Genomic DNA, 15,379 nt, shown 5'->3' with positions numbered 1-15,379 from the left:
ACCCCAACCCCAACCCCAACCCCTGATAAAAAATTTAACTATTTTTTTAAAAAATCTTAAAATTTATTGACTTGTAATTTTAATTTGCTTTGAATTTAATAATTAAATCTCACAATAAATTTTTATTAATGTATATTCATAGTTATTAAAAAATATATTAATTAATTTAAAAATAAATTGCGGTTTTATTTAGATAAAAAATACTAAAGATCAGTTATAAATGCAGTAAAAATTTGATTGATTTTTTCATTAATTATAGGATAGAATTTTATCTTGTTATAAAAATTTTATTTTTTTTATTTATAAATTTATTTTAATTATTCAAAATTTTAAGCTTTAAAAATTTGAATGACTATCAAATTATTTAATATAGATTTTATTTAGTTTGATTTATTTTGGCAATACTTTCTTGATAATTATTGTTTTTAGCATATTGATTAAGATATTTGTAGAATTGAACAACTATACATAAATTTTTTTAAAAAGCAGATACAAATTATAAAATCAAATGTTTTTAAGTAAAGGAGTAACTTCTTGAAGAAGACGAGGATAGTCGTTAACACCTCTCTTAGCTTCAAAGTTAAATACTTTCTTTCTTTCTTCAAAGAGCTTGAGGATAGGTAAAGTCTTTTATTCGTATTCAATCATACGGGCAGAAATGACTTCCTTTGAGTCATCAGCTCTGGTAACAATATCCTTAGAGCCACATTTGTCACAAATACCTTCCTTCTTGGGGAGTAAAGGTTCCATTTCATATCCGTCTCTATGGATTGAGCAGTAGTTGTAAGTAGTTCCACAACCGTTGCAAACTCTTCTACCCATAAGCTTTTCTAATAAGACAGATTGGTTAAGAGTAAGATTAACAACTAAGTGAATAGGTAAATGCTCTTAATCGTATCTATCTAATTGAGATTTAGTACGAGGGAAACCATCCAAAATAACACCATTTTCACTTTCCTTTTCTTTCAACTTTTCCTTAATAATGTTGACAACGATGTCATCTCCTACAAGCTTACCAGCTTCGACAATTTGCTTAATTTCTTTGATGAGAGCAGGAGAGAAAGTGGAAGCAGCTTAACCCTTCAAAATCTTTCTGATTTCATCACCAGTGGAAATGTGGTTGAGCTTCAAATCCTTCTTTAAAAATTTAGCGTAAGTACCCTTACCGACACCAGGAGCACCAAATAAGAATAAGAACTTTTAAGCAAAAGAGTACTTAGAGGTGTAGTTGAGTTGGGTTAAAACCTTGCTAGCTTTATTGGCAATCATGACTTTTTAATATATCTTAATTTAAATTTTTAATAATTTATTTATTTATTATAATTAAAATATTAAGAGATTCTCGGTTGACAAATAATTAAATAATCAATAAATTTTTATTTATTTCTAAAATCTTAATTCTGATGTTTTTTCTTACACCAAAAATATCTAAAAGCTTTAGACAATATGTTTATTTTATGTAAAATAATATGATACTATGCGGCATTGTAAACTAGTAACTATTAACGTGGGTAAAGTAAAACTTCTATTCAAAGTGTATCTTTATTTAAAAATCCTTCTTATATTTATGATGCTCTTATCTTTTCAAAGGGTTTTGACTTTTTTAAAGAACTAAACATGGAAGATTTTAGAAATTTATAAATGTTTTTTAGTTAAACAATCAAAAAAATAAATGATATATTATTAATTTAACAAAAAAGTTATGAGTAAATTATAACTAATTTTAATAAATTAAATTTCTTTAAAATTGATGGTTTTAACAAAAGTGATAATATGAAGTAAATGATTGATAGGAGTCATAATTAAAATAAAGCAAATATATAAAAGTTAGTCTATATAATAAAAGAGTTATCAAAAATAAAAACAATAAATTTTAACAACATGCCAAAAAAAAAATAAATATTAATTTTTAGTAGATAGATTTGTAGATAGAAAATACTAAAATATTAAAATGTTAACTATTTATTATATTAAGTTTCTTTTTACAAAAATATTATAATTAATTAATTTATCAAAAACTTACTTAATTTAAATTTACTTTTAGTAAACTTCTTTCAATTCATAAATAGAGAAAACATATACTAAAAAACTTTTTTTAACTCCTCTACACTTAACTATTACACTTCTTCCTTGCTTAGTTAATTTTAAAGATCTTATACTATTTAATAGAATTCTTACTTATTTAGGCTTTCAAACAAGTTTATATCAATAAATCTTTAACAATTACCAAACTTTCTAGTCTTTCTCATTAAGTCTAGACTATTCTTCTTTTAGGAAGAGTAATTTGATTTTAGTTATCGCAAAATATTTTCTAAGATGAGAATATAACTATTGTATTTTTCAATATCAAAGCTAAAAAGTAAATCACAGTAAACAACTTGGTAAATACTACCTCCTATTCCACAAACATAAAATAATGTTTATCTATTCATATTGTGCAATTTAGGGAGTAGTTTGCAGCTTTCAGATTCTTAGATTTGGTTATTTTTTGCTTCTTGATGATTAATGTATTTTTAGGTTTTTATATACCTATGAAATTTGATAATTTGTCCTGTTTCTCTCAAATTCATTAAAGAGAAGTTATGCAAATTGAAATTCGCATCATGATATACCTTTTAGTCAGTTACTGACCCAAATATTTCTCCGTACTTATCTAATCCTAGCAGATTAGACTTATCAACAAATACACTCTCCTTTAAAGCACGCTAATTAAACTCAGTTTTTTCAAGATTCCATTAGAAAAAGTGTTTTCCTCCTTCAAATTTGTGCTAAATATTATAAAGTAAAACACTATCCTTTAAATCGCCTATTAAAATTAAATTATTTATCGAGTCTAGGCAAATAATTTATTTTTATGGGAGAATCAACTGAGAAATTTTATTGAATTGGAATTTTTCTTCTTCTGAGGTACTTTCAATTTCTTTTTAAAGCTCATAGCAGAAAATAAAGTTTTATCCACATATAAATAGTAAATTAAGAAGACTCATATATGTGACATCAGAAACAAAGTAAATGTCTTATTATTATTGGTTTTATAATATAAATTAATTTATAACCTATAATTTGCTAACTCTTTTTCTTTGATTTTAATTGATATTAAGATTATCTTAAGCAACTTTGTTGCTTTCAAATTAAAGCTAAATCAAAAGAGCTCCATGTTTTTCAGTTGCGATGAAAATATGCTAATCTTTATCAGAAATCATTACTTTTTTCATATTTGCTACTTTCATCATAGGATATAGAGAAGGCAAGTTATCAATCACTTATAAAATATATCCATTCCTACTAACAATATAAATGCAACCCATTTAATCTATAATTAAAAAGGCATCTAATTCTCTGTTAAAAAGGATCCTCTTAAAAAAATAACAATTCATTATTTATTTTTTAAAACTATTTTAGTTATTTATTTATAATTTTTGCTATAATATTTTGTCAGCTGTTTTAAGTGGGATTAAAACTTATTTAAATTCACTTTTTTCTTATACAAGATTAGCCTATTATTTAAATGAATACCAGTTGTCTTGAGATATTAAAATAAACTGATCTTTAGAAACTGGAAGCATAAAATTGATAATAGGATCATTAAGAAAATATTTGTTGTTATGCAGGACAAGATAAAGAGGTTCTGTGTTAATTCCAGATTGTTTATAATAATAAATAGCATGAGATGATTAAAAATAAATTTTGTTATCAAATTTGAAAATTTTAGCAGAATCTCTATCGTCCAAATGTATAGTTTTAACAATTTCTTCTTAGTCTTTTATATCCTTTGAGTAATCTAACTATATAAGATCCTATATAGTTCCGTTTCTGTAAGTAAATATTAAACCTTGTGTTTCTGAATTATTATAAAATAAAACATCGTTTAATATACTTTGAGTATAAAAATGTTAGACTGTTTTCATATTTAAAGCATTATCTTCTAAAGTTACTCTAATAATTTTTATAGTTTTATTATAATATCCTACAATTAAATGTATCTCATCAGACTATTTATAAATGTATAAGGCCGATATTTATTTATTCATAAATAGCATTTATTTATTGTGATGGATTTAAATATAATTTGAAATTAGAGTTTAGTTTGAGTGATTATTATCAGTTGATCCTTTTGGTAGGGAATAAATTGATTATTCTTTTTAATTTAAGATGATATCACTATCTTAAATTATAGATGGAACTTTGTATGATTTAAAATTAATGAAATCTTATTTATATGCATATACTTTGTTGGTTTGAGTTAAAACAAAAATCCATGAATTTTCTAAAATTGTACTTTTAACAACTTGTTCAGATTCTTTTTGATCATTTTAAACTTTTTGTTCACTAATAATTTTCTTACTTTGCTCATCAATTATAATAATTCTTGAATTTAATATCATTAACACTCTACCATTTTCTTAAAATGACATATCTTTTATTATTTCATTTTTATTGATGCATTCAAACAAAGAATTAATTGAGGTCAGCTTTAAATTTTGACTTCCTTCTGATTAAAATATTTGTAAAACAAAGGACTAGTTTAATGAAGATAAATAGATTATCAATTACTACTTTTTACATTCTATATCTTTTTAATTTACAAAAGCATTCACTATTTAGAAAGGAATATTTTACTAAATTAGCTACAATTCTTTTGGCTCAAATCCTTTAATAACTTTTCTTAAATAGTGTATATTCCCATTTATAATTGAATAAATATTTCCATTTCTTTAATCAACTGCTGAATTTACTATACTTGAAAATATTGGCGAATAGGAGATAATTTTGCAGCTGCTTTATTCTGCTTATACTAAGCATAAACTTTTATCTGAAAGGCTTATCCATTCGTTATTATGTTAATTTGGTGGTAGTGCATCTATCACTTCAAACTCATTTTGATCTGCATAAAATAGACTCTTGAATCCTTATTTTTCTAATTTAATAAAATATAATACTTAGTGTGTTTTTAGAGTTAGCTTTCGACATTTAAAAATAAAATTTTCATTTTATTATAAATAAATGAGAATAATAAATATTAATTTTTACTTATTTCCTAAAGATTATCTTAGAAGCTGTCAAAATAAAAACATTTTCCATCATTGAAAAGAATATATATTGTTTACTTAAACTCTTTAATGCAAAGAGGTTATATTTGCTTTCTATCTTTTTAAAATAAATTTTTTAGCAATGTGCTTTCCTCTTTATTTCTAGTAGCTTCTCTGTTTAGCTTTATGTTGATAATTTGAAGATTAGTAAGTATCAAAAAGTTTTAATGTCCTTATTTATCAATAAAAAGGGTGCAATCGATTGGTACTTCTATTTATCTATCTTCATTTTTTAAATTTGGGACATGAATTATTTCTTTTTTTTCCATTAATTATAAATTAGAGCTATTTAGCTTTACATTTACTATTCTAATTTTCAATGATTCTTATGTATCTAATTCTGAACTAAGAATATTAAAGTTCTCGATTTGAGTGTTTTTTTCATCAGAAGCAAATATTTTATGAATATTATCATTTGGTAAACGAATAATGCTTCTTTATATAAAAGTACCATTCACATACTCTAAAGCTAAAATATTCTTCATATATGCTCCTAGCAATACTACCTTTTGTTTATCTCCCAATACACAGATATGCTTGCCTATTTGTTTATAAATTTTAAAAAACTATAATTAAAAATTTTTGTATGCCAATTTACCTATTTGATGGATTGGTGGCTGCTTGTCATTAATATGGCTGTAACAAAAATGAGCTAAAACTTAAAATGACTAATTTAATTTATTATATCCTAGCATTAACAATGAATCTGCTAAAGTTGTCAGTAAAACATAATCTTCATCTTTTTGATTTTTGTATACTTCTGCAGATTTAATGATGCAATTTACTTCATATTTAGATACTTTCTCTATATTCTTGTTCAACACACTATATAAATGAATACTTGTATCGTTAACACATAAAAATTCTCTAGAATTTTATGCCTGTCCGCTAAAGTTTCCTTCAATTACTTGCTTATAAAAAAGAGATTCTGCTATTTTCTTAAAACAGTACATCTACTTGATCTTAATTTTCTAGTACAAATTTTATGATATCAGTCAAAATACAAAAATCTTTCTAAAAAAGTTTATTTAAATTTCCTTAAAATTTTAAAAAGGTATAAAATAGATATATTGATTGATATAGCATTTTCATTTCTAATAAAGTTTATTTTTATTAACTATAAGTAGAAAATATTTATATATATTAATTGATTGTAAAAAATATAAATACTTTAATATTTTGAGTTGAAAAAATGAGTAATCTGCTGAAAACAAACATGAAATCTGATTTATTTTCCAAATTTTTAATAGACCATAAATTAAATTGTAATATTTCAAATTTAATTTGTAAAGAAGAAATCAAAAGAAAGAAATTTATTGCGTTACATCTATAAATGAGGTTTTAGTGTTAATTAAAATCAACTTCAGAAAAAAGCAAGTTAAATATTTTTCTTTACAATTTATGCAATAATTATAGGCAAATTATAAAAATTTGAAAGTAATTTATGATTGTAATGTTATAAGACTTACAATTACAAAGGATTAAATTGATCCGCTTTGTATATAAAAGAATATATTAATAATATTAATTTTTTTTATGATGAATATTTAAAGAAGTTTAGTTCTTCTATATAAGCAGCATATCAATATAAATTTAGAAATTAACCAGCATTTGATTCATAAAAAATAAATTAATAAATTAATTAAAAATAAAAAAAAGAAAAATTTTAAATTAAGCATGCTTATTCCTCCTACCTTTGATTACTTTGGCGATACAGTTAGTATAATTTGCTTAATAGTTGTTATATTTTATAGCAGTTTTTGTTGGATCAATAAGTATATCCCAATTAACTATGGAAAGCAGCTCAAATCTTTCTTCAACTTTAACTTAGGAAAAATGTCATGGTTCTTTTTTGAAGTTCCTAATTTGATTATTGCAGGATGGTTTATGACTTAGTATACAGATAATTTAGTAAATTATGTTATGCTTTTACCTTTTATTATTCACTACATAAATAGAAGCATCATTTATCCTATGACTCTGCAAAATAACACAAAGCCTATACCTATCGAAGTATGTCTATTTGCTACAAGCTTTACTACATGCAACTCGTATCTCTAAGCTAAGAGCATTCTTTCAGTATAAGAAAGTAAATTTAGTGATCTGTTTAAGTGGAATGTTCTCCTAGGATATTTAATTTTTATATTTGGTATGTATATCAACATCAAATCAGATAGATATCTTTAATCCCTCAAAAAGAATTTAAGTACTGCAAATAGCAAAACTGGAGAGAAAAAGAATTATGTTATCCCAAGAGAAGGTTTCTTTGTATATGTTTCCTAAGCTAATTATTTTGGTGAAATAGTAGAATGGGTTGGATTTGCAATACTTTAAACTCATTCATAAATGCCCTGGCTCTTTGCAATCTCCACATTGTCTATTTTATCTTCAAGAGCATTAGAATCACATAAATGGTATCAATAAACATTTAAAGAATACCCTAAAGAAAGAAAAGCTGTTATTCCTTTTATATTATGATTGAAAAATTAGTTCTTAGATATAAATGAATTTATTTATGATTTTTATTAAATTTATTTTTATTTTTAAATTAAATAAAAAGACATTAATTATCTTAGAAAATTAATAATATTAATAAATATTCAGATTATCTATATTTGTAACTAACTAAATATATAGTTGTTTTTAGGTTATCAAATTTTAATTTTTATGAAAAGATATTTTATCTTTGCTTCTTTTTTTTTGCTTATTTCTTGATTCTGATTATTCCAAAAACGAATTTAAATAAGAAATATTAATTAATATTATTATTTATTATCACAAAGTTGAATATTGTAATAACTTAAATTTGTATTGAAATATTCATAAAATCAATATAAATTATTTACTACTTTTATAGTTATTTAAAAAAATTTAATTAAAGGTAATAATCAAAATAAATTTGAGTATATTAGCTAGATTGGGTTTATGAGTAATTAATAAAATTCAGTATTTTATGGGGCAGGAGACAATGCGAATAATTAGCTATAATAGTCTCCAAACAAAAATAACGTACTAATATCTTCAAAGATTATAATAGGCTTTTAATAAATATATTATAGGTTTAAATATAGTAATAATTTGCAAGTAATAACTTGGAAATGAAAGGCGATTTATAAAACTTAATGAATGGCATAGGGCAAGAAGCGCAAATTAAGTTTTAATAACAGCTAGCTCAGTTAGTAGTCAATAAAGTTTATAAGTAAGAAGAAGAAAAGAAGAAAAAAGAGGAAGAAGGAGTTAATGTAGATGGCGATTAAGAATCTTGTTCCCAACTCTTGTTTAAGAGATGTTGCTTCTTCTTAGATATAGAGTAGAAAATATACAAAAACTTTTATTTAACAAAATGTATTCTTAAAATGCCAACTTTCTTTTTAATAAAAAAAGCTTTTATAAGCCTTATTTTTAACATGTAACAACCTCTGCTGTACTTAAAAGAATAGGATATTCATTAATTCCATTCAAAGCTGATTTCTTTTCAGTCGCTGATAACACCCCAGACTTGTAAAATTTTTATTTAAAATATAAAAGCTGCAAGTAATCAATAAATAAAAATTAATACTATTAATTCAATCTTTAGATATGGTCCCTTATGGATTTCCTTTACTTTGGTATTTGCACTAACAGCAGCTGGAAATTTATCTCTATATTTGCAAGCAGATGTAAAAAATAATATTTCGTACTTGTTATAAATACTTATTTTCAAAAATCAATTCTAGAATCCAGGCCACTTTGATTACAAATTTTCTTTTGTATCTCTTGCTTTTAGTGTTGTAAGCTATTAAACTATCGATTTTTATTTGAGAATAAACTAAATTATTTTAAATTTAAAAAAAGGTATTCGGATATATCACAATAGTTCCAATTTTTATAGCATTCATGATGAGGTTATTTGGAAGTAGTTAGACTTACTATTTATAGGTATTCATTCATTTATTTATTAACTAATTCATAAAATATTTAAAATCAAATTGATTAATTAATTTAAATTTAAATAATTAACAGACAATCTGCATTTTTGGATACTCTCTTTTTGTTTTTATTCCTGTCTCCCTTCTCTGCACGATTCCAATAAATTTAGTTTAATACTGCCTCTTTTTGTATGCTGCCTTCAATTCTACATTTTTCCTTCTTAACAATTATTTAAGGTAATTTAAAATAAAATTTACTCACTAAATTTATTTTAATTCTTCATATTTTCAGTAAATTGAACTAACTTAAGACTGAAGATGGATAGACAGATAGAAAAAAAATTATTATTGGTTTGATAGCTGGTATATAAATTTTATTTATGTTTTTATATAAATACTACTTCTTCAAGAGAATCTATGGCTCAGCTACCCAAGATTTATTAGGGGAAGAACAAGATATCCCCGATTTATATTAAGGCATTAACCATTCTCACAAATATAATATGACCTTAGATCACAGCGAAAGACTCTATAAACAACTTCATGGAACTGGCAAACATCTTTTAATTTGATTTGATTTATTAAATAATAAATAAATAAAATATATTAATTAAATTGGTATCTTATATACATAAACTTATTTTGTGTTATATATTAAATTATAAATTTGAAAGTGTGGATTTACTTTATTTGAAAATAATGTTCTATTTTTACTTAATTTGATTCGTATTTATTTGTGTATCTATGAATAAATGTACTCATCTGTTATAGTGTTTAATTATTGATGCAGACAATCAATGAATGAATGAATAAATAAATAATATCTTTAAAAATAAATGGTGATATTTGCAATATATTTTTCTTGCGAATAACTTTTTATCAATAATTTTTTGAAGTATTAAATATTTTGTATTTAATTAAATAAATTATCAAAATAGGTGCTCAAAATAAGAAACTAATTATCAACTAAACCAACAGCTACCTTAAATATAATATTTACTATTAAATAATTCGTTATTGAATAATGATAAACAATTTAGATGTGAGTTAAAGCTAATAAAATCAATATAAGTATAGAAAAAATAGTACATTATATTTTAAATCGAAATTCAAATAACCACCTCAAGGGATATTTGATCAGATAACACCTTCTTATGGTTTAGGAATCGGGATTTATTTTGATCTGATTTAGCAACTATTTGGAATTTTTCTGGTTATTTTTATAGTATCCATTGGATGCTTGTATCTAAACATTAATGCAAATGGAATATATGGGGAGTTTAGGCTAGAGCTTGATGTGCTAACTTTGGCTAATATGCCAATTATTGTAACAAACAACCCTGATAATAAATCTGATACTTAAATGAGGATGAATATATATTATATCATTGATTGTGCTTACACTATAATATTCTTTATTTATCTTATTTATGCAAGAGTAAGCACATACAAAAAGATTGCTAAAATTAAAGAAATTTCAGATTCTATAAAATATTTTACAGTTCAAGTAAGGTTTAACTTTTTTAAAATTATTTTTTAGATAAAATTGTTTTCTTTTATTAAATTGTCTTCTTAAAGTAGAGCTTTGAAATTTGTAAAAACAGATAAAATTTATATATATAAAAAATTAATAATTACAGGTAACTGGTTTTCCAGACAGTATAATTAATGCTTATGAAATTAAAAGCCATTTTGAATAGCTAAATGATCACAAGTTTAGTGTAGTGGAGTGCATTCTTTAAAGAAACTATCAAGATACCTTGAAGTATTAAAGACAAAAGTTAAATTTGCAACAATAATTAGAAATCGAATTAAACAGAAGTGATTTGTTGTAAGAAAAAACTGCTGAAGAAGTATAGATAAGAGATGAAAAATTAGAGTATTTAAAGCAACAAATTTAAGAAGTGGATGAAAAAATAAAAAAATATATTAACACTAATCTCTCTAATGAAGAACTATCTTCTGTGAAAGCTTTTGTTACTTTTTCTGACAGAAAATAAAGAAAATATGCCCTTAATTTGTATGAAAATTGGGGAGGAGTTTAAGATCCTAGCTTAAAATATAAAAATATGCATGCTCTTAATGTTTACAAAGCTGAAGATCCATCTTGCATAATTGTAAATTAAAATCATTTTTTATGAATAACTTTTTTATAATTATTATAAAATAGTGGGAAAATCAGGATTCTACACTCCCTGATATTTATGCTTACAAATGTTTATCTCTAGTAGTTGGAATTGTTATGACTATTTTATTTTTAATAACTTTTCTAATTTTCAGCTCTTACTACAAAGATACTTGGAGAGTAGACTGTTATGATTGTATTTAAAATCTAACTATGAAAAGTTCAGATCCAAGGTATGAATAGTGTGTGTGTATGTCAAATTCTTCTTTCAAGCAAGATCCCAATGTTACTTGCTAGTCTTCGTATTCAGTATCAGTGCCAAATACAATCTTTGGATTAATTATGTCAATCCTTTTATTCTTTACTAGGATATTTATGGAGATTTGTATTATAAGTAAAATTTTAAACATTTTTATTTTAGAAAATAAAATTTTTTTTATAAAAGAGGAGAAACATAATTCTGTAGTTTAAAAAGAAAAGAGCATCTTTTTGAGTCTATTTTTTTGGACAACCCTCAATTCTATACTCTTTATATTTTTTTTCCACTTTACATTTGGTACAGAGCCTGTAAGCTTGCAAAAATACTTTTCTTATGTTACTCCTTTCAAAAATTCCTAAGATATGATGCTAATATTATTTCCTTCTGATGTTGATAGAAATTGGATTATAAATGTGGGTTACAAAATTACTCTCATTAGCTTATTTAACTCCCTCTTTCCATAAATTGTAACATTAGCTATTAATTTATCTGTAGAGTGGTTTAAGGAACAGAAGCAAGAGAAAAAAAGAATTGATTTTATCATAGATAGAAACCCAAATTTAAATCTTAGAAAAGATCATCCTGAATTAAACAAAAATACTGAATTTTCTCTTCCTGATAGATATGCATAAGTTGCATTTACATGCTACCTTGGCTTTATTTTTGCAGGACCAATACCAATCCTTCTCTTGGTGGCTGCATTGTCTTTATCTTTTTAAATATTTTTTGATAGGTAATATATTTTAAAATTTTATTTTCTTTTGAAAACAAGTTTATTTTAAAAAATGAAGGTACATGCTAATCAGATACAATAGTTTTGATGTCATTAAATATTAAAGGCTTGAAGTGGAATACTCAAAATTAGCTATACATTTTCTTAAATGGATGCCTTGGTGTATCGTATTGCATTTATTATTTTCAGTTTACTGTTTTGCTTCGCCTTCTATATTTCCTAATATTTAAGCTCTAAATATTATCTTAACTGACTCCTAAATGCCAAATTAATTTGTACAAAGACTTGCTAAATCAATAATATTATCTGGCTTACTCGGATTAATCTTAATTATACTCTTTTTTACTGACATACTTAAATGTAATAAATGCCTTAAGAAGAAGAAAAAATAAGATACTTAAATTTATGATGAGGAAAAAGTATGTACTCAAGATATCTACATAAACTCTCTTAAAAATATTTAAGATTAAGGTAAACTTATAACATATGATATTTCTGAAAATGAGGACTATGTAGATATAATAGATTTGATAAACTAAGAATTCTAAAAAATTTCACATAAGAATAAACTAGAGGAAATAAGTAAAGACCAAATAGAAATGTATGTGAATCAAATGACTGAAAACCTTAACTAATAGAATTTATAAAATACTAACAGATTACCATAATAAAAAAGCAACATATTTAACACCAAGAGTTAGAGAGATTATAAATAGATTTTTGAAAAAAAATTCCATCCGAACAATTCTCAATTACATGAATCAAACATTAAAATAGAATAACCAGGTCTTGATAATTCAATAGTTAATCCTAATAATTTAAGTTAAATTTAAAACAACGAAGAAGATCCTATAATTAATTAGAATCATAATTAAAGTATAGATTTAGGAAAATCAAAAGAAGCCTTTAATCAAAACGATAGCTAGAAAAATTCTTTAAATAATCAACAAGAATAGAGTTAAATATAAAATCTCAAAAACGTCAGAGAAAGCGAAAATTCTTCACCAAAAAAAGATACTAAAGAAAGAAAAAAGAAGAAGAAACTAAAGTTAGCAGATAATGAAATATAAAATTTAATAAAAGACTATCAATGATAAATAAATCGAAGTAAAATACAGTTTACTAATTAATTTAAGAACTATCATCTTCTTCAGCTATGTATTCACTTACAGATTATTAAAATTAATATTTATTTTGTATATTTTTGGTTAAATCATATTCTTTTATCATCTATTCAATTATTTTTTTACTTAAAAAATATATTTTTAATTTTAGAATTCAGCATGAAATTATTTTTTAATAAAAATTAATCGATCTAGTTCATAATAAATTATTAAAATTTAGCTCTGCTTTTCAATTTTATAATTCAATTAAATTTTTTTAATTTTTTTTAAGTAAAATCTCTAAAAAAATTAAAAACTTATTATCTTGATAATTAATTAAATAATATAAATATTTATATTAAACTTTTTAACTCAAAAAAAAGAAGAAAATAAAAATTCTATTTTAAATACTCAAATTATGAAAGAAATAACTGCTTTTCTAAATTTTAAACAACCTAATTTTTGATTAATATATTTATATAAAATTAAAAAGAGATCTAGTAAATATTTACTTTCATTTAAATAATATTTTTTATTCATCAAAAAAATAAAAATAAATTACTTAAAGCAAACAAATAATTTATAATTTAGCTTGAAAATATGTTATCATAATAATACCACAACTAGCAAATTTATGAATCAGTAATTGATTAAAAAAATGCGCCACAGAACATAAGAAATAACTAAATGTCAAGTTATTGGAATGAATATATACCAGTGAAATATAATTTTTTAGAATATGAAAATGATCCAAAGTATATACCAGGATTTGATTGCAAATTTAAATAAACAAAACCTTATTATAGATAAGAATTAACATTTATGCCTATACCAAGAAATTAAAACAGCTAATCTCATAGGTCTTAAATGATAGAAAATTAGGTTAAGCATGATTATTAGTCAAAAAGATTTGATATTTAGCTTCCTAAAGATTGGAATGACTAGATGTTTGGAAAAAAAATAGAATATAATATTTAAGTAGATTAGCAAAGATAGTAAGCACTCTAACAAGAAATTTAAAAAGTTTGCGATATTTAAAATCAACAGTATAATTAATTAGTTTTAGAAGGATAAGCTAATTAGCCAAAAACAAACTAATTTAAGCTTACATCTCAATAGCACTATGAATGCTAGCAATACTCAAACGGATAAATTAAGTAATTGCCTCCTAGATAATAAAATAATTAATAGAGTTAATACAATTAATTAGTTTCAAATATTTAATAGTAGTAGTAGTTAGCAGAATAATAAACAAATAAATAGTTTTATTAACAAAATGAATAATAACATTTTATGAATTAATCTAAAATAAATAGTTAATATTAAAATATAAAACTTGAAGATGAATATATCCAATAACCTAAGGGATTTGTGTTAAACCCTTTAAAGTATTCCTAAAACCTAGAATAATAACATCATTAATAATATCCATAGTTTTCTTAGGGAGTAAATTTTAATCCTTTAAACAATTCAGAAAGAATCTTTGGATAAACTCAAACTTAAAATGAATCTGCTTTCACATTTAATAAACAATCCTAAGTGAATATAAAACCATAGTAGCATTACTAAACTGCATATAGATTTTTCCCTCAAGAAACATATATTGACTAATATCTTTTTGAAAGTGATCTTGCCAAGAGGAGAATTCATGAAACAAGAATGATGAACAGAGCAATATCTGAAGAACATCTCTTTTTTACTTCTCAAAGTCCTAGATTCAGGGCTCCTTTTCACGAAGCTTAGGGATTAGAGTCTAATAGTTTTTATGCTAAGCCTAATTTATACAAACATTCTACACCAATAATTAATTGAAATTAATTTTTAAATACTTTAAACACAGATTGAGTATACTTAAAATCATATTAAAATTATATAGTACTTATAATTATTTTTATCTTAGCTTTTTTATTCAATTTATTATTAAAAAATTATTTTTTTAATTTAGAAAGCATTCAATCATTTTAAATTTTTGAAAAATTTCTTATTAATTTAATTAATTTATTTTGTTCAAAAAATGTTTTATTTAAGAGATTTAAGAAATTAGTTTTTAAACATTTTTTTTTATTTTTAAGTAAATAATTTTGTGTTGAAAATAAGAAATTTTAAATGATTCATTTAATTATAAATATCTTAGTAAAAAATTAAATCAATTATTAATTAA

General features: G+C 23.3%; 6 protein-coding genes across 6 annotated transcripts; 4 read left to right on the top strand and 2 right to left on the bottom strand. All coding sequences in view use genetic code 6, as the record gives it.

Moving 5' to 3' along the window:
* Nucleotides 1–504: 504 nt before the first annotated feature.
* Nucleotides 505–1,269, bottom strand: TTHERM_01001570 (adenylate kinase; the record flags this gene model as incomplete). The annotated part of the gene is made up of 1 exon (XM_001027506.2): nucleotides 505–1,269. The coding sequence occupies one exon, from the start codon at nucleotides 1,267–1,269 to the stop codon at nucleotides 505–507; it is 765 nt and encodes a 254-aa protein (XP_001027506.2).
* Nucleotides 1,270–2,054: 785 nt separating this feature from the next.
* TTHERM_01001560 (hypothetical protein) lies at nucleotides 2,055–6,043 on the bottom strand (the record flags this gene model as incomplete). The annotated part of the gene is made up of 3 exons (XM_001027505.3): nucleotides 2,055–4,918; nucleotides 5,032–5,631; nucleotides 5,689–6,043. 3 exons carry the CDS (start codon nucleotides 6,041–6,043, stop codon nucleotides 2,055–2,057), a joined length of 3,819 nt encoding a protein of 1,272 aa, XP_001027505.2.
* A 724-nt stretch (nucleotides 6,044–6,767) lies between these two features.
* Nucleotides 6,768–7,568, top strand: TTHERM_01001550 (3-oxo-5-alpha-steroid 4-dehydrogenase; the record flags this gene model as incomplete). Its single annotated transcript, XM_001027504.1, has 1 exon — nucleotides 6,768–7,568. The coding sequence occupies one exon, from the start codon at nucleotides 6,768–6,770 to the stop codon at nucleotides 7,566–7,568; it is 801 nt and encodes a 266-aa protein (XP_001027504.1).
* Nucleotides 7,569–8,015: 447 nt separating this feature from the next.
* Nucleotides 8,016–9,570, top strand: TTHERM_01001540 (Yip1 domain protein; the record flags this gene model as incomplete). The annotated part of the gene is made up of 8 exons (XM_001027503.2): nucleotides 8,016–8,099; nucleotides 8,150–8,400; nucleotides 8,475–8,591; nucleotides 8,668–8,749; nucleotides 8,807–8,860; nucleotides 8,925–9,008; nucleotides 9,093–9,235; nucleotides 9,291–9,570. 8 exons carry the CDS (start codon nucleotides 8,016–8,018, stop codon nucleotides 9,568–9,570), a joined length of 1,095 nt encoding a protein of 364 aa, XP_001027503.2.
* A 452-nt stretch (nucleotides 9,571–10,022) lies between these two features.
* Nucleotides 10,023–13,209, top strand: TTHERM_01001530 (transmembrane protein, putative; the record flags this gene model as incomplete). Its single annotated transcript, XM_001027502.3, has 5 exons — nucleotides 10,023–10,505; nucleotides 10,639–11,115; nucleotides 11,169–11,517; nucleotides 11,569–12,115; nucleotides 12,174–13,209. The coding sequence occupies 5 exons, from the start codon at nucleotides 10,023–10,025 to the stop codon at nucleotides 13,207–13,209; spliced, it is 2,892 nt and encodes a 963-aa protein (XP_001027502.3).
* A 552-nt stretch (nucleotides 13,210–13,761) lies between these two features.
* TTHERM_001001529 (hypothetical protein) lies at nucleotides 13,762–15,030 on the top strand (the record flags this gene model as incomplete). Its single annotated transcript, XM_012800955.1, has 1 exon — nucleotides 13,762–15,030. The coding sequence occupies exon 1, from the start codon at nucleotides 13,819–13,821 to the stop codon at nucleotides 15,028–15,030; it is 1,212 nt and encodes a 403-aa protein (XP_012656409.1). The 5' UTR covers nucleotides 13,762–13,818.
* Nucleotides 15,031–15,379: the final 349 nt, after the last annotated feature.

Source organism: Tetrahymena thermophila (assembly GCF_000189635.1).
Source record: "Tetrahymena thermophila SB210 genomic scaffold scf_8253886, whole genome shotgun sequence".
Taxonomy (NCBI): domain Eukaryota; phylum Ciliophora; class Oligohymenophorea; order Hymenostomatida; family Tetrahymenidae; genus Tetrahymena; species Tetrahymena thermophila.
This window is presented reverse-complemented; position numbering and strand designations above follow the sequence as displayed.